Genomic DNA, 18,901 nt, shown 5'->3' on the forward strand with positions numbered 1-18,901 from the left:
CAAAGGCCTGGTCCCATATCCATGTTTTTAGTTTCATAGAATCATAGAATCATAGTTTCCTTCTAAAAGAGAGGAGGGATGTCGATGACCTAATTTCCCCAGGAAGCAAATTCCACAGGTGAGGGGCCACCACCGAGAAGGCCCTGCTCCTCGTCCCCACCAACCTCACTTGTGATAGAGGTGGGGCCGAGAGCAGGGCCTCCCCAGAAGATCTTAAACTCCGAGGCGGGACATAGAAGGAGATGCGTTCGGACAGGTACACTGGGCCGGAGCCATATAGGGCTTTGAAGGTCAAAACCAGCACTTTGAATTGTGCTCGGAACTGGATCGGCAGCCAGTGGAGCTGACATAACAGAGGGGTGGTATGTTCCCTGTATGATGCTCCGGTGAGTAATCTGGCTGCCGCCCATTGGACTAATTGAAGTTTCCGAACAGTCTTCAAAGGCAACCCCACGTAGAGTGCGTTGCAGTAATTTATTCGGGATGTAATAAGAGCATGGACCACTGTGGCCAGATCTGACTTCCCAAGGTACGGGCGCAACTGGCACAAAAGTTTTAATCGTGCAAAAGCTCTCCCGGCCACTGCTGAGACTTGGAATTTTGAAATTTCAGGTACATCTGGAGGATCAAAGGTTTCAAATCTCTGGTCTAAACCCATTTTCTTTAGGCTCCCTAACAGCAAAGCACTCAATCTACTTATTTATTATTTATTATATTTATACCCCACGCTTCTCACCCTGAGGGGGACTCCGAGCGGTCTTACATGTAGGCAACAATTTAATGTCACATAAAACAGACATACAATTAAAATAAACATTTACATTAAAACTATAGAATTAAAAACATATAAAATTAAACCAATTATTAAAACCACACTATCCAAGATTGTAGTCCAGAGTCATTTCAGTTGTCATTGCAAATACAATCTGTCATACTTGAATATATCTCCTTTGCACTATAGTTTACTAATATTACTAGAAAAGGGGGGAGTCCCCGGTGGCGTAGTGGGTTAAACCCATGTACTGGCAGGACTGAAGATCGACAGGTTGCAGGTTCGAATCTGGGGAGAGGCAGATGAGCTCCCTCTATCAGCTCCAGCTCCTAATGCGGGGACATGAGGGAAGCCTCCCACAAGGATGATAAAAACATCAATTCATCTGGGCGTCCCCTGGGCAACATCCTTGCAGACGGCCAATTCTCTTACAGCAGAAGCGACTTGTAGTTTCTCAGGTCGCTCCTGACATGACAAAAAAAAAAAAAAACTAGAAAAGGGGGGATTGTGAACATGTTTACAATCATGGATAAGAGTTGATAAAACATATATATTCAGGTTGTTTCAGACCTTTCTACTCTTCACATATTTGGGACTAGGATGTGCCTGGTTCAGGCATATTTCAGGTATTGCTACATTCAGATTTTAGGCAAATGGCTACCTTTGACCAAAAAAAGTCACTCTGGTAGTGCCTTGACTACAATGCTCCCTAACTGTGATTGGACTGAGTTTTTATATAATGTGCTACAACTTGTAGCTTTCTGGATATTGCTGTAGTGCAAGTCTCATCCTTAACTATTGGCTATATTGGCAGGACCAATTGGTTTTGTGGCCTAATAATATCTCTAGAACATGGGTTACCCACCCAATGCAAGTCTCTCATTTTTCTCTTCATGGAACTCCTCCATAATCTGAAATGAAACTTGCAGGCCAAGTTGCTGCTTATTTTCATTTATGTATTATTGCCATGTATATATCATACCCTTCAGTCATATTCTCAGGGCTTTTTAATTTTAAAACATAAGAAATCAAATCTGACTAATTCAAAAACATGCTGCCTCTGAATAGTGAGAGAACTGATAGTGTCCCCAGGCTATTGCGAATTAAATATTTTCATTCAGCTTTTCTGCACTAACTAATATCCTTTGACAGGGTGCGTGTCGCCAGCTGTTACTCTCGATGTCATCTCTTGTTACCCTAAGGGATACTGGAAGTATTTATTCCTCTCTATTTAAGGAAGGTCACTAGGACAGGACAGCAGCCATTAAACACTGATGACAGAGAACCTTTCCGGATACACATGAAACACCCACCCATAAATATTAGGAAATTTCTAGACATACAAAAATTACCATGAAGTTCAAGGACAACACAAAACTTCAAGGCAAAAATAAATGGTGAGTCGCTGTTGATGGACAGAAATATGGTTTTTGCTAAGGGGAAGACACAACCTAAATGTCATGATAAATGTGCGTGATTAAATGTCGAAGAGTAATTTTTAAGACAGATAAAAGTTCATTTTTTCTAACATTACTCTCGATATGAATTTCAAAACTTTATTATGGTCACTGACCAGGACAAAGCAGGGCACAAGTGCCCTGGGAAGGGGCACAGCTCCCCAGTGAAGCAGTTATTATAAAACAGATTAGAGAACAGTTTAAAATCACAGTTTAAAAACACAGGTTAATGTAACAGGTATGGGGGGGGGGCTGATAGGAGAGGTCAAAGCACTGAGGAGGCACTAAAGGGGACTGTAAGCAGCAGTAAATGAACAGTGGGCAGCTGGATGGGATGCGTGCTTAGAATCTAAATTGGATGGAAAATTCAGAAAATATCAGTATTCTTTTTGGTTTTGTCTAGCCAAACTTCCGAAACCTTCAGATACACAAGATTTCTTTATCTCAAGCACCAGTGTAAACCTGGAGGCTACTTTCAATCACTTCCCCCTTTTCTACTCTTTTCTATTCTTTTCTAATCTTCTCACACAAGTGTGTTTTCAACAATTTTCTTACAAACCTTTCAGCACATTTGGGCTCACAATACTTCTTCTCTAGCCTACAATTTTAAACATACTTACTCTGGAAGAAGTCTCATTGAAAACCAAAGGGCCTTTTTAGTAATTTATTGGATTGCATTGCTAGAGTATCTCTTAAACAGATGTGAAAATAATTATTTCTGCTGCTTTGGAGGAGCCAATAAAAGAAAGGTATCATACAGGGTGAGGCAGCATAACTTCCTTTTTTAAAATGCACGCCATTCAGTCAGTTGAAGATGTAGCAGAGCGCTAGTGGTCTCGTTCGAGAGGTGGGAGTATAAAGTTTTGTCCTGACACAGTTCAGTCGCCATCATGCGTTGGAACAGTGAGGAGCGTGCTTTTGCCGTTGAGGGTACTTTTTGAGCGGATTTGGAGTGGCTGGCCCCCTTTCCAGATTTGGCCCCTTGTGATTTTTTTCTATGGGGTTTTTGAAATCCCGTGTTTATGTGAACCGTCCAAGGACCCTACAAGATTTGAAGACCAACCAACATTCAGGAAGAAATTGCCAACATAATGCCTCCTATGCTGGCAAGAGTCATGACAAATGCCAGAAATTGGTTTACTCAGTGTATGGAGAATGGAAAATGGGGGACATAACCTACCAAATTTGATCTTCAAAGCTACACAAAACAAAACTTTAGGCATCCACCTTCATTATAAAAAAAAAAAATTCTGATTCATACAATGGGTTTTTATTAAGTTTTGAAAAAAAAGGAAGTTATGCTGCCTCACCCTGTATTTTGTAGCAGTGCATATATTCTGGGACTTTGTCTGAACTGTGCTGCCCCAGGTGTTCAACAGTGTCCCCTAAAAAGGTCCATCATCCTAGATAATTTCTTTAAAATGTTCTCTTTTTCTCAGCCATTCTCAGCCATATTGTTTTGATGTTGTTTACAATTGTGTGTTTTTTTATTTTATTGTATCTGATATTTTTAATTGGTGTGTTTTACTTGTAATTTTGGGCTTGTCCCTTGTAAGCTGCCCCGAGTCCCCTAGGAGAGATGGTTGGTGGGGGTATAAAAATAAAATTATTATTATTATTATTATTATTATTATTATTATTAAGTATAGACTTGAAACTGAGAACAGATTCATTTACTCACCAGCAGCTGCCCATTGTGACATGATGCTTAAAGTTAATGAATATAGTAACTACCTACAATTCTGGTGATATATTTACATTTCTATACCTTGCATGAGACTCTTGTATAGAGGCATAGCAATATCTATCAAATCTGAGTCACATGTGAAAGTAAGAGTGACTGTCAATAGTTGATGAAGAAGCCAAGAGTAAAAATGTCAGCTGGTTTATCGGAATGTAAAACTATGGGGTAAAAGGTAACATTTCATATTAAAAATGGGAAGAAAAAAATCCATTGTTTACCCTGGCAGAGGGAAGATTACAAGCTTCCAATGCAGTCTCAACACGCTTTCGGTCCGAGGAAAACAAACGATAAATGCTGCAAAGTGAGAAAGAAGGGGAAAAAAGTAATAAAGATCTACATTGGTACCCGATATGCCTGCTGGGAAAACAATTCAGCTGTTTACACTGATGTATAAAGCTCAAAATAGTCTGGTGTCAGGGTATGAATGTTGGTCTTCTCCCATATGAAATCTGCCCAGCTGCCGAGGGGTTTCTCAACATATTCTCTGTAGAAAATGAACATGTCATATTTTCACCTACAGCTCACAGAAAACAATGATCACGCTGTCTAGGGAATACTGACACTTGTAATCCAAAAAGGTAACTTTTTCAGGTCCTCAACTATCACCTGGTTTTAGTCTCAGATAGAATATTTAACTCCTTAGTCCTCTTTCTTGGAATATTTTACTTAGCAACAAACCAAGTTTTCCACTGCACATATATGGAAAGAGACCACATCCAACTTCAGCTATCTGATTTGAATCTCTCGTAGTCATATGTCATTTGTCATTAAGTATTGTTTATATTTTTAGATATACATAAATACAACATGGAGAACCACTTACACTCTGGTAGAATTCTTGTTGTTCTTTGAACAGCTATAAATCCATTGCCTTACAGATGCTCAATTGCCAAATCAGAGGCTGGCTATTTTGGTTTCTAAAGCTGTTGTAACTAGTGAAGCATATGTTTGTTCTGTCCCATTTCTGCACTATTTATTGGTTACAATTTCTTCAATTTGCTCGCTCTCATCCAGACCATCACAGCGGCAAAGCACGGCTTCAGGACTTGGACAGCCTCCTTAGCATCTGGTGGAAATGTGTGATAGAGTTGGACATCTTCTGCGTACAGATGGCATCAAACTCCAAAACTCTGGATCAGAGGTTCTCAACCTGTGGGTCCCCAAGTGTTTTGGCCTACAACTTCCCGAAATCCCAGCCAGTTTACCAGCTGTTAGGATTTCTGGGAATTGAAGGCCAAAACATCTGGGGACCCACAGGTTGAGAACCACTGCTCTGGATGATCTCACCCAGCAGCTTCAAGTAGATGTTAAACAACATGGGGGACAATACTGAGCCCTGCGGGACTCCACAGGACAATGTTGGGGGAATCACATGACTCAGTGTGCTGTTAAGTATAAATACTAGGGCTGGGTGGTTTCGTTTCGTAATTTCGTAATTCGTTAAAAATTCGTTATTTTTTTGGTTACGAAGCGATAATGAACCATTCAGGAGCATCTAAAAAACGAAACGAATTTTTCAATTCGTTTCGTTATTGCTTCGTATTCATTTCGTATTCGTTTCGAAATCGTTTCGTTATTATTTCCGCATGTCTGGGGCAAGTTTTATAGCTGTTGTTAGTGAAAAAAAATTATAAATATCACACCAACAGTCAACAACAGAGGGAGAGGGAAGCTTCAGAGGTTCCCCCTGTCCCATATGGAGGTTTTTTAGAGTATTGCGCCGTCGCGTCCGCCATTAACGAATCGATTCGTATTCGTTTCGTATTGGTTCGTAATTTTACGAAATTTCATAAATATCGAACTTTTTTAAAGAAAAATTTCAGAATTCATTTAAATATCGAAACGCAAAAAAACCCAAAAACGAATCGAGTTTAGAAACAAATTTTTCCGTGGTTGCCCAGCCCTAATAAATACAATAATAAAAAACTCAAAATGTTCAAAGATAGCTTTCTCCCTGACATGCAGTTTTCTCTGTTTTGTTTTCTTTTACTGATCATATGAGCCTGCCTATGAGTGGTACAGCACAGACACTGCTGGACCACTGCAAAACTAACATTCTCCACGTGAAGGAGGAATATAACACTAGACTATAAAATACATTGGCATGAAAGACTTCTTTTAAAATCCCAAACGCCATAACGGAACACAACTTACTTCTTCAAAGGAATACGCCCCTCCGTAGTCACTTGCAATTTAAGTTTTGTGTATCTAGAGAAAAGAAAAATGTTCCAATCAAAAAGGCATGACAACCACAATTCACAAGTAGATTTTTTCCACAGTGTTGACCATAAAATAACCCTGAACTTTGTTCTTTTGAAGAAGAAAATCATAATCTCTCAAGCTTCATCGTTTTCCAAGAAAAGCTTAATGTCTTGAAACCTCGAGCAAGTTATCTTTACTTGTAATGACATCTCCAAGTGCAGATTTTGAGAGCGATCACAAATCCCCGCAGGGAGGTGCACTGGAAATGGAACTTTGCCAAGACACATTTCTTAAGCAGTGTTCTTCAAATGATACATAATGTACTTTAAGGGCTCATGGCTTGCACTGGGGTGTGAGTACAAACACTGTAAGAATTAATCTGAGTTGTTTGGGGGAAAAATATGCTGCAGTGAGTCACTAGCATCAGTGTTGCCTGAATGGGATCCACTTCCCCATAATCAACTCTCATGGGGCTGCGAGAGTGTTTAGACAACCCAGCCATGCTGGCAAAGGCCAATCACCTGTGTGTTTTTTCCCATGAGACTGGTATTAGGGTATATGTACAGATTCTGTGGGAAAGTCACAGAATCAGCTCCTGCCCTCATGATCTGATTATTGACGACACACAATTCCCACAGAGCTCAGGGGACAGCTAAAGGACACTACTGCTGGGGCAGACAGAAAGTGGAGAGCTGTAGGTAAGATTGAAGTACAACCAATGCTTCTTGAAATACAAGACACAGAGTGGACTCACATAACCAGCTACAGTGGCTTTAACTATTTCATACATGAGCTGTCTCCAGTTAATGGCTTCTATATAATCAAAGGATGAGCAACATGTGGCCCTCCAAATGTTTTTGGACTGTTACTCCCATCAGCTTCCACTGCTGATTATGCTACCTAGGAGCAATGGCAAGTGCACTTGAACAAGGGCCGTGAATTACCTATCACTGACGAAATGAAAAAAATGAAAGAGGTACGATCTATAATGGATATCTCAAACAATGTAAATAAACTACAAAGCATAATTTAGTATTAATGCATTCTCTATCGACCTCATCACACTTCTCAACAGCATGCACTAGTTCCTCTATAGTTTTATAATGGAGTCTGCTGGCTCCCATCCCATGACTACTTCTGGCAGGGTTCCATCATAAAACTATAGAGCAAGGGACCTCAAACTTTTTAAATAGAGGGCCAGGTCACAGTCCCTCAAACTGTTGGAGGGCAGGATTATAATTTGAAAAAAAACATGAATGAATTCCTATGCACACTGCAAATATCTTATTTGTAGTGGAAAAACACTTTAAAACAATACAATAATTAAAAAGAAGAACAATTTTAACAAATACAAACTTATGAGTATTTCAATCAGAAGTGTGGGGCTGCTTTTGGCTGATGAGATAGGATTGTTGTTGTTGTGTTCTTTCAAGTCATTTCAGATTTAGGTTGACCCTGAGCGAGGGCTGAGTAAATTACCTTGGAGGGCCATATCCGACCCTCGGGCCTTAGTTTCAGGATCCCTGCTATAGAGGAACTGACATATGCTGCTGCTAGTGCAACATGCAAGGCTTCCTGTGTTGCATTGCATTAGTGGGGGGAAACCAGTGGCAGGGATGGGGTAAGGGGGAAGCTGGGCAATGCAGGGCGTGGGGTGATGGATTCCCCCTGCCCACCTGTTGGGTGATTCTGGCAGCTCATCCGATGAGATTGTAAGTCCTAAGCTCTAAGGATGATAGATTAGCTTGGACTAGTCAGAATATTTATGCTATATATACTATATAGCATTTTTGACACTTTATGTTTTGGGTGAGTATAATTCCAGGGTGCAGAGGGACAGTTTACATTCCTCTGAGACTTCAGTGGGTCACACTGTGCCACTGTAAATAGAAATAGCATGTTCTCCATCCTAATCACTATTGGAAGCATTTTAGATTTTGATCTTATTTATTTGTTGCTCCATGATGCTTTTCAAAGAGGACTTTAAAACCAAAAGTATCACCGGAAAGTAATTGTTGGTCAAAAATGAATGTTTTTTTCTCCAGAAAAAAATGTGAAGAGTACCAAAATTGGGGTGCACCAACTTTGCAGTACCTCCCTGTCTGTCTGTTGCCACAGTCTGCACCATTTCCATCCCTGCTTTATGTTATAACCCAAACTCTTATCATTTTGGAAACACTGGGGAGTGAAAATTGGAAATATGTTCCCAATAGTTTCCCAAAACAACCAAAGAAGCTATGGTATTTCAGACATAAGGCAAGAGGAAATGAATAAGCCATAGAAGCAAACAAAAATGGAACATGTATAGAAAGTGATTTTTAAATTTCACATGATTCTCAATTCTAATGATTCAGCTGGAAGACATCTGCCCTTGCGCTATGCTACTCTGCTGCTGAGTATGCATGCCCAGTGTGGAACACATCTCACCATGCTAAAACAGTGGATGTGGCTCTTAATGAGACATGCCACATTATCATGCCCTACACCACTGGAGAAATTACACTGTTTAGCCGGTATAGCACCACCTGACATCTGCCGGGAAGTAGCAACCAATAGTGAAAGGACCAAGGCGGAGACATCTCCAGCCCATCCTCTGTTTGGGTATCAGCCAGCACGCCAATGACTTAAATCAAGAAATAGTTTTCTAAGATCTACAGAGACACTCGCTGGAACACCTCAGCAAGCAAGAGTCCAAAAGTGGCAAGCTCACACCCAGAACCTCAATCAATGGCTGATACCAAATGAGAGACTCCCTCCTGGGCACACAGAAGACTGAGCGACTTGAAGGGCGCTGAGTGGACTGCACTCTGGCACCACGGGATGCAGAGCCAACCTTGAGAGAAGGGGCTACAGAGTGGAATCCATGACATGCGAGAAGAGCAAACCACAAACCACCTACTGCAATGCAACCTGGGTACATGCACAATGGAGGACCTCCTTGTGACGGCACCGGGGGCACTCCAGGTGGCCAGCTACTGGTCAAAGGACATTTAATAGAATACCAAGTCTGCAAATTTTGTGTTTTGTTTGTTTGTTTGTCTGTTTTTTAATGCAATACAACTGTTTTGGTTCACAATCCTGACACGATAAATAAATAAGCTGGAAGAATCCCCTCATTACAATGCCATCCTAACAGAGATGATGGGTTAGTTGTAGAGCAGTCCCATTCTACTTTACCAAAATGGGTTGAAGTTTGGATAGTTTTCAAAGTATAGAGTAAAATTGAAAGTGGATTCAGTGTAGACTCATAATGCAGTTCAAAGCAGTTAACTTGCTACACCAACCATATAATACAGTTTCAAATTGCATTATATGGAGTGTAGATCGAGCCCATATCACTACCGCTTACAGAGGAAAAACAGGCTGAAGACAGTGAGTCTCTGGCCAAGTAAAACAACAGTATCACATGTGAAAATTACATTTGCAGTTTTCTTGGCAGAAAGATCACTCTAACTAATCCAGTCAAAGCATCAGGAAGCTTGGCAAATACCAGCAATGCAAGCAGACCTAATTCATCCCTCTCAGATTATAAACTTGGATACCAGCTCTTTTCGCTCTTCATTTTGCCAGCACAATTTTTGCAACCACTATCTTAGTCCAGATTTTTTTCTAGAAGGATTTATGAGGCCTGTGATAAAGGATCATTTAAAGCTCAGCAGGTGGTGCTGGTGCTTGGCAGGATTCGGTGCAAAGGAGGAATGAGGAATCATTGGCTCTCCGGGCATCCATGCTCCAATGCCACAATCATGCTGGGTGGGGCTAATGGGAGATATTGTAACTGAAGACATTTGGATGTGTATGTTGTGTGTGAGAGAGTACATAAAAATGTTGGGCAGAAGAAAAGTTCAGCAAGCACAGCCACACACATTCACGTCTATGTAATACGTATATTCTTTCTCCAAAAGCTACACATACTTGCTTGTAATGTTTTCAACACAGTTTAGTCTACTCTGATCATTAATCATCTGCTAAGTAAACTTGGGTATATTTAAGTATTTCCTATTTAAATCTGAAGGAGGGGAAATGTGCCTACTATTTTTGATTCAGGATATTCTCATCAACGCCCTCTGTATTTTTTATTCCAACGACTCTGAATCAACATGCAATATGTTTCTCCAGAGAGTGCAAGATACAAAGGATGATGATGAAGAAGGGGAAACAGAAACCTTGTTGCACTTTATTGTTTGACTAATAATAGATAGCACAGTGAGAATGATGGAGCTAACTTTGAGTGTTGTCATCTATAATGTTATGCAATACTGCCCATGTTTTGGGAGTACCCTCTGTACATACGACAGGGAGGCTGAGGCTGGATCCACACTGTCTTATGTTCCAGGATCTAATCCCAGATTTTCTGTTTATCCCAAATTATCTGGCAGTGTAGACTCATACAATGGAGTTCAAAACAGATAATCTGGGATCACATCCTGGGATATAGGGCAGTGCAGATCCAGCCTCAGTGGAATTACTAGGAATGTGCAATTGCAATCTGTACCAGGTGACAACATCAGAGAGGGTGACAGTGAAATGACTTTCAATACAAGATTTAGGCAGTTTTCATCATAAATTTATTATTTATTAATAATATTATCCCTGTAATTTTATAGACAACCACATTTTTGTAAGCCCAGCTTCCATGTACTATAGCAATATTACCTGCAAGGCTAAAACTTTTCATTAATTTGCTTTTTGAACCTTTTGATTTGCATGTGCTCCAGTCAGAGCTATCCTAATAACCCAATTGCAATAAAGGATTAATTGGGAATATATATAATGGATTAATTGGTGAAAAAATGGGGCTGAAGCTGTTAGAAAAGGTATGGGAAGGAGACCTAGGGTCTCTGACAGATTTTGATTGGAAAAGGGTTATAAGTGGAGAGTGGTTAAGAATCTATCAATAAGATTAAATGAAAATGTATACAAAGTTATTTGGAGATGGTCTACCACACCAGTTAAACAACATCAGATGGATAGCAAGCAAAGCAACCTCTACTGGAGATGTGGTATGCACAAAGGTACATTTTTTTTTATTTATAGTGGGAATGCCTCCAGTTGAAGAGCTTTTGAAATGATATATTTATCGAAATAGGTAATATTATAGGACTAAATATTACTCCGGATGCTAGGTTAGCATTACTAATGGATGCCACAAAGCTGAATTTAGAAATGGGAAAGAAATAATTGGTGATTATTTTACTCACAATGGCAAGAATTATAACTGCAAGGAATTGGAAAATAGTACCTAAACTTACACTGGAAGCATGTTATAGGGAGGTATGGAACTTAGCCTTATATGATAAACTATCAATGGAAATGAGGATATTCAGGGGGGAAACTAACAGATGAGATTTTGATGCATACTAGTCAGTATTTATTAAATATGCTTTAGAGTAGTGGTCCTCAAACTATGGCCCGGGGGCCGGGTGCGGCTCTCCAAGGTCATTTACCTGGCCCTCGCTCAGGTTCAACCTAAGTCTGAAATGACTTGAAAGCATGCAACAACAACAATCCTATCTCATCAGCCAAAAGCAGACCCACACTTCCCATTGAAGTTTATATTTGTTAAAATTGTTCTTCATTTTAATTATTGTATTGTTTGTAAGTGTTTTTTGCACTATAAATATGATATGTGCAGTGTGCATAGGAATTCATTCATTTTTTTTCAAATTATAATCCGGCCCTCCAAGAGTTTGAGGAACTATGACCTGGCCCTCTGTTTAAAAAGTTTGAGTATTCCTGCTTTAGAGAGTGAAAATGGAAAACAATATAACTTTGTTGGGCAGGATTTTTGGATATGACATTTGATTAATGGTTGACTTATAAATATAATGTGAATGAAAGGATACTTGTTCAGGCCTTGGTGGTGGGGCTATGTGTTTGTACAATGTTCACTGTTTTGAGTTTCGTTTATACTGTAAGTTGTTAATGTATGTAAATTAAAAAACAACAATAAAAAACCCAATTGCAATAATGCTTCAAATCACCTAACTTCATCTGCAGGAGCTACAAGCACATGTTGCTGTTTTTGTGGCTGCTTTTTTATATATACTTGCTCATTTTGTCACACACACCCCCTCGCTTCCCCATATTACCATATTAGCTACAATATTGTATGATTTTGGTAAGGGAGGAGGTTCATGGGCATGACACCATGAGTTACTCCACTGAGTAACATCAATCCTAAAGAGTTGTAAGCCTGGAGGATGGTGGATCTACCAGCAATTATGACTATTGGTTTGCAGTGATGACAAAAAAAAAAACAACCTGTGTCTTCTTGGAGTTGGGATAAAATTTGAAGCTGCTGGATCATTTCCATCTACACACCAACTCTAGAGTTGTCATGCTGAATTCCATATCCTTCCTGCTCCAATTTCACGGCCAGTCCCACACAAATATCAGCAACATGTTGTTGTTAATTCATTCGTTCAGTCACTTCTGACTCTTAGTGACCTCATGGACCAGCTCATGCCAGAGCTCCCTGCCAGCCGTCACCACCCCCAGCTCCTTCCAGGTCAAGCCAGTCACTTCAAGGATACCATCCATCCATCTTGCCCTTGGTCGGCCTCTCTTTCTTTTTCCTTCCATTTTCCCCAGCATAATTGTCTTCTCTAAACTTTCCTGTCTTCTCATTATGTGGCCAAAATACTTCATCTTTGCCTCTAATATCCTTCCCTCAGCAACATGTACACAGCAGAATTCACATGAATCGTACTTCCTTATTCAAGATACTGTCTTCCAGTGGGCAAAAGTAGTTGGTCTGGTATTCCTGAAAATTATACAGCTTTCCTGAGAACAGTCCCAGGAACTGTAGCCAGCATATAAACCAGTGAAGCATGTTGGGAATTACAGTTAACATCTGGAGAGCCACACGCCCCATCTACATTGCCATATAAACCTGTTCAATGAAGTTAATCTGCATTCTGAAAGTGGATAATATGGCAGTTTACATGGGGCCACAGTCTCCTGATATGAAAGCAAACTTTCCTAATTCCTTGCCATGATTCCCTTGTGCAGCTATTCATAAAATAAAATGCCATATTAGGCATGATGCTAAAGTTATATCCATAAAATTATACATTGTGTATGTAGAAGCCATCATGGTTGAGATTCCCAAGAACAGTCCATGGATATCACCTCAGTAGGAGGCAAGTGGGAAAGAGGAAAAGACATTTTTTTAACAGAAGAGGCAGTTCATCACCCTATGAACAATTGTGGGCAACTACTTTAAGAAAGAAAAAGGAAGCTAACATACAGCAAACAAGAAGTAACACCCTGAAACATAAGTGCTTTGTCACTTACGCTTTTTCCAGCAAAGCATCCCTTGACATGTTCTGTGCCAGCAGGTTGGTTGCCAGACTGAAGATTTCCTCTGACCATTCCTAAATGGAGAGAAAGAAATTGACGTTTATGTTCAGATATGTACAAGCCAGAGAGAGGCACAATCCTTCAAGATTTGAGTTCAAGAAAACGGATATTGTTGCATGCACACACAGACCCAAACATTAAGATCCTTAAAAAAGATATTCAAACCATTGTTGTCAGTTAAAAAAAAACACACACAACAACAAAGCATAATGCATTCAGGTTTATCTGTACGCAAGTATGCAGGAAGAAAAAAATGGAAATCATGTACAAGTTTTTTTTCTTGTCAGGAGCAACTTGAGAAACTATAAGTTGCTTTTGCTGTGAGAGAATTGGCCATCTGTAAGGACGTAGCCCAGGGGACACCTGGATGTTTTTTGATGTTTTACCATCCTTGTGGGAGGCTTCACTCATGTCCTTGCATGCGGAGCTGGAGCTGACAGAGGGAGCTCATCCATGCCCCCCCCCCCCCCCATTCAAACCTCTGACCTGTCAGTCTTTAGTCCTGATGGCAAAATGATTTAATCCATTGCGCCACTGGGGGCTCCAGTGTACAAGGAAGGAGAGGACAGTTTAGAAATATTTTGGAAAGGTGACTGGAGGATTCTGGCAATTGAAGCAAAAGAGATAATCTAAACTCTGAAGGAGGGGACAAGACCATCTTATATTAGAAAAGATCAGGAGAGTTGTTCTTTCAAGCTAATTCCAGTTTATGACTACTCTCTCATAGAGTTTTCTTCCCAAAGTCTCTGCTGAGAAGGGTTGCCTTCCTCTTAGGCTGAGAGTATTTGACTTGCCCAAAGTCACCAAGGGTTTCAATGGCTGAGCAGAAATTCAGGTCTACCACTACTCCACAAAATGCTTCTGTATTTTCCAAATATTTCAGATACATTTTAGCTGAAACTTTACAAGAACCCTGTGATATGGGTACGTTTACTCTTCCACCCAAATGATGGCTTCTTCATAAATGTACAGTAGCGTTTAGTGGTTTACATGTTGTGGGCAGTGAATCTAGGTTATAGTCTGAATTTAAACGAGCTATTTATTTATTTACAGTATTTATACCCTACCCTTTTCACCATGAAGGGGACTCAGAAAAGCTTACAGAACACACATACGGCAAACATTCAATGCTGATTATACAATTAACAAGATAAAAGCAGTTTTCCTCATCTTATTTCCAGGATATTATTTCCAGCTATGCTTGACTCTGGCCATGGGGTGTGTGTGTGATGTCACTCTATCTACCATGCAAAGGAGCTTTCTTCCGATCAGTGTCCTTAAAGGTGCCTTTGTTACCTTCCCACTAAAAACATTACCTATTTTATCTACTTGAATTTCTGCTTTTGATCTGCTAGGTGGGCAGGTGAGCTGGGGATAACGGCGGGTGCTCAACCCCGACCCAAGATTTTTTCTGCTGTGCTAAGCTCAGCCCCAGACAATTCCTTTAGACTTAAATTCAAGAATCTCTTCACCACATCCTTGATCAATGCTGTACATGTAGAATACTAACTTCCATTTGAACATGATTGTGCAGAAAGCAGTTAACATATTTTTGGTATGGATTCTACTCATGCACCGATGCATCCTGAAGCAAATCTGTAGGCAAAGGAATTTCTTTCTCTATATTCCTTGACTGCTACTCCCTCAATAGAAATATATTTTATTAACTAATCCCCTTAATTTTATGGTGGTTATTAATTATGTGTAATCCCCAAGGGAGTATACATAAGAAAACATCATGCTCAGGAAGGAGAGCCGTAATCTGATGATTTGGGAGGGGGGGGGCACATCAGGGATTATTATTATTATTTTAAACCTGCAATTAACTGGTGTTATTACATGGTTCTCCTCTGGATAATTAAGAGACTATATTCATTTGAACACTGCAATGTAAGAATCATATGCTACAGTTCTTTGACGTAGTAGGAGTCACATGCTTTAATTAAAGCTTCCTACGCTCTAAGAAACTGCACTGAACCACTCAATGTTCTGCATTTATAGCACTTTCTTCTTTTGATCCTTACCCCTATTCTTCCATCTCTGCTGACAGCTTGGAAAAACTCCTTATCATCCAACCTTGAAACCACAGATTTGTCTTTCATGCCTCTTCATTTCCCACCTTCCTGCCCCCAGCATGGTCTTGAAAAACTCATCTGACCAAGCTGTCATGAGGAACCTTCCCCCTCTGTGAAAGTCCGTATCTCTGGCTGAGACACAAATAGGCCCCTTTTTGGTTTCCTTGACACAGAGGTCCTTTCTCCTGCAAACCATCCTTGGTACTGTCGGAAGTCCTTTCACTCATACTTTCCTACACAGATCTCATGTTTCAGACCAAATAGAGCTTAACTGAATCTTCCTACATTGTTCTCTTTCATCTCTCAAACAGGCATGTAGGCGGGGGAGGGGGGGCTTGGGGGGCTTCAACCCCTCCCCCCAAATTCTCATGGTGGTCCGCGGGAAGGCCTTACTGGTACATTATTTAAACTGTTATGTTATTCATATCATGATCTGATCACCATGATCAATATATCCCATACGCATGGGGGTATTGGGGTAACGATACAAAAGTTTTGCTAGGGTAGACCCTCTTTCATTCAGACTCAGCCCCCCCCCCCCGAATCAAACTCAGCTCTCCCCGAAACAAAATCCTGGCTATGGGCCTGCTTGGTCTCCTTCTGGAAACTCAGAAAAGTCATATCTGAGAAATTCTATATCTGAGAATTAGATATAGAATTTCTATATCTATATCTATTTTATTTTTTTTTTTTGGAAACAGCAAAGTCACAATTTACTAGAGATGCACCATTCTTCTGGGCTGATTTCCATTTATAGTAGTTTTCACCCCTACATAGTCAAGGACTGCCAGTGTTTCAGAACCATTTTGTATAATGTTCCCAAGCACATGCTTTTCTGTTTGAATAAGCATAGCTTTTATTTATTTACTTATTATACAAGCAGAGGAAAGATTTTTCATTTGGGCTGAGAGGCAAAGGGAAGATGAACTGCTTTGCTGCTTCCAGGTGCAAATCTCGTGCAGAGACAGCAGTTACCAAAATCTGAGGAATTATTATTGAAACAAATAAAGCAGATGCTATCTCATTAATCACTCATCACCCACTATTCAAAACAACCTTCAGCTCCTACAGTCCTTACCTTTTTCCTTGCCATCTCTCTAATTAGAGCCCCATCCCCAGTTTCTCAAATGAATTCCCTGGATTTTTAACCCAGGAAAGGTGCTATCATTTTAAGTCAGCTCCAATTCCAAGACTCAAAATGTCAGGGAATCACTCTTCCTAGGAACAAATGCAGGAGGTGAATGCCAATGGAAATGAAGCCAAAATGGGTCCATTGAAAAACAAATGGAGGAACAGATTTTTGGAAACACTAACATTTGCCTGATGTGGAATGTCCAGAATGAGTTTTTGACATCTTAACAGCTCCTTGAAGGAGGCAATGGCTGGATTGCAGGAAGCATAGGTACATTGTCTTTGTGAAGTCTTTGGCAACACATATACAAAATGCTAGGGGTGGAGAATAAGAGCAACTTTTACTTAGGGGAAAATCTGTTTAATGCAGTCCTCCTTTTGAGAGAAAAGTAAAGGTAACCAATACTGTTGCAGGGTTGTTGTAGGTTTTTTCGAGCTATATGGGTTTTTTTCGAGCTATAAACTCTTAGGCAAGCTAAACTCATGCAAGCCATCAACTACTGAGTTTTATCATTGTTAGGGTTGATACTAGGCTTGGGCGGTTTCGTTCGTTAATTTCGTAATTCGTTATTAATTCGTATTTAAATTAGCTTACGATCCGATATTGAGCCATGCAGGAGTAATTAAAAATCGAAACGATTTTTTTCAATTTATTTCGTAATTGTTTCGAAATTGTTTCGAAATTGTTTCCGTATGTCTGGTGCAAGTTTTAGGGTTGTTGTTTGTTTTATCAGTGATAAAAAATAAATTATCACACCAACAGTCAACAACAGAGGGAGAGGGAAGCTTCAGAAGTTCCCCCTGTCCCATTTGGAGGGTTTTTTAGCATATTGCGCAATCGCGTCCGCCATTAACGAATCGATTCGTAATTGTTTCGTAATTGTTTCGCAATTTTACGAAATTTCATATATTTCGAACTTTTTTAAAGAAAAATTTCAGAATTCTTTTAAAAAACGAAACGCAAAACCCCCCTAAAAACGAAACGAGTTTAGAACCAAATTTTTCCATAGTTACCCAAGCCTAGTTGATACCTCTAACAGACAGGAGTTAAAATAGCATTTCAAAAAAATGGCAATATACAGCCTTATTATACCAAAATATTAACAAGCTGCACAAAAGTCTGGCATAGAAGCTGACTCTTGCATAGTTTCCCTTGGTAAGAGATATGTCCTTGCCAAGGCAGATGATTCTGTGAAGGCCATAACACCGGGGAAGGCTGGTCTGCAGTGGATAGATTTTAATCTCATTTTGCCTGAGTAATGTTAAGGTGATGACTCCTGTAACAGTATTGTCGAAGGCTTTTATGGCCGGAATCACTGGGTTGTTGTAGGTTTTTTCGGGCTATATGGGCATGTGAGGAGGTCCTAAGCCAGTCTTCAGAAAGGATTTCCTAAGTTTGAGGAAAAGCAAAAGATATCTCTTTTCTCTATCACAACACACGGGGCTCTGGTATTCAATTTGCAAAGCTCTTTATCACCTGAGGTCTTGTGTTATTTCTTTGGAAAGTAAAGGGAGAAGCATACAATGAAAGACAAAAAGGTGATACTTTTTAACTGTCAGATCCTTATCAACGTATAGAGCTCATTTGGTATTTCAGTCTATCCTGCCTAGTTTTTAAAGCTTCCAAAAATAACCAACCATTTAATCAACACTGTGGTGTTCAAGAACTAATAATATGTTCTAAACCTTTGTGCGACACTAAGTGCTAAAGAGATTAATCACAGCAGAAGACAGTAACTCAAAATACTTCAGTGTAATAAAACCTGGAAACATTCCTCACATATTTAAAATCACACATTCCAATGACAGTAATTGCATGTGCTGCGTGAGACTAAGCATCAGTTCAGCTGTAACCTGCACATCTTTTCATGCTGGCCCATCCATTTCTAAAACTCGGAAGGTTTCCTAAAACTTCCCTTTTTGTGCTTTTGATATAGTCATTAATGTTTACAGCTTAGATATTGTACAGCATCAACGTATATTATTTACACATAAATTGGAAAAAAATTGATTCTATTTATCAGTGGCACAGCTTTGCAATCCAACCTAATACATCATCATGCTTGGGCAGCTGCCTTTCCTCCCTTCATATACAGATGCTTTGTCTTTCAATGAACTTACACTGGGTAGCCCTTTAGAAAAAGCCTTTCTACAG

The 18,901-nt window shown here is 39.9% G+C and overlaps 1 protein-coding gene across 2 annotated transcripts in view; it reads right to left on the reverse strand.

Moving 5' to 3' along the window:
- The window catches only part of PLCB1 (phospholipase C beta 1), a 608,906-nt gene that overhangs the window by 189,105 nt on the left and 400,900 nt on the right, over positions 1-18,901 (reverse strand). For both annotated transcript variants that reach the window (XM_060785726.2, XM_060785732.2), the window contains exons 5-7: positions 13,475-13,554; positions 6,128-6,181; positions 4,192-4,267 (exon numbers count right to left, since the gene is read on the reverse strand). In XM_060785726.2, the coding sequence (XP_060641709.1) occupies positions 4,192-4,267; positions 6,128-6,181; positions 13,475-13,554 (210 nt within the window). The remainder of the gene's footprint in view (positions 1-4,191; positions 4,268-6,127; positions 6,182-13,474; positions 13,555-18,901) is intronic.

The sequence above is a fragment of the Anolis sagrei genome, chromosome 1 (genome assembly GCF_037176765.1).
Source record: "Anolis sagrei isolate rAnoSag1 chromosome 1, rAnoSag1.mat, whole genome shotgun sequence".
NCBI classification, from domain to species: domain Eukaryota; kingdom Metazoa; phylum Chordata; class Lepidosauria; order Squamata; family Dactyloidae; genus Anolis; species Anolis sagrei.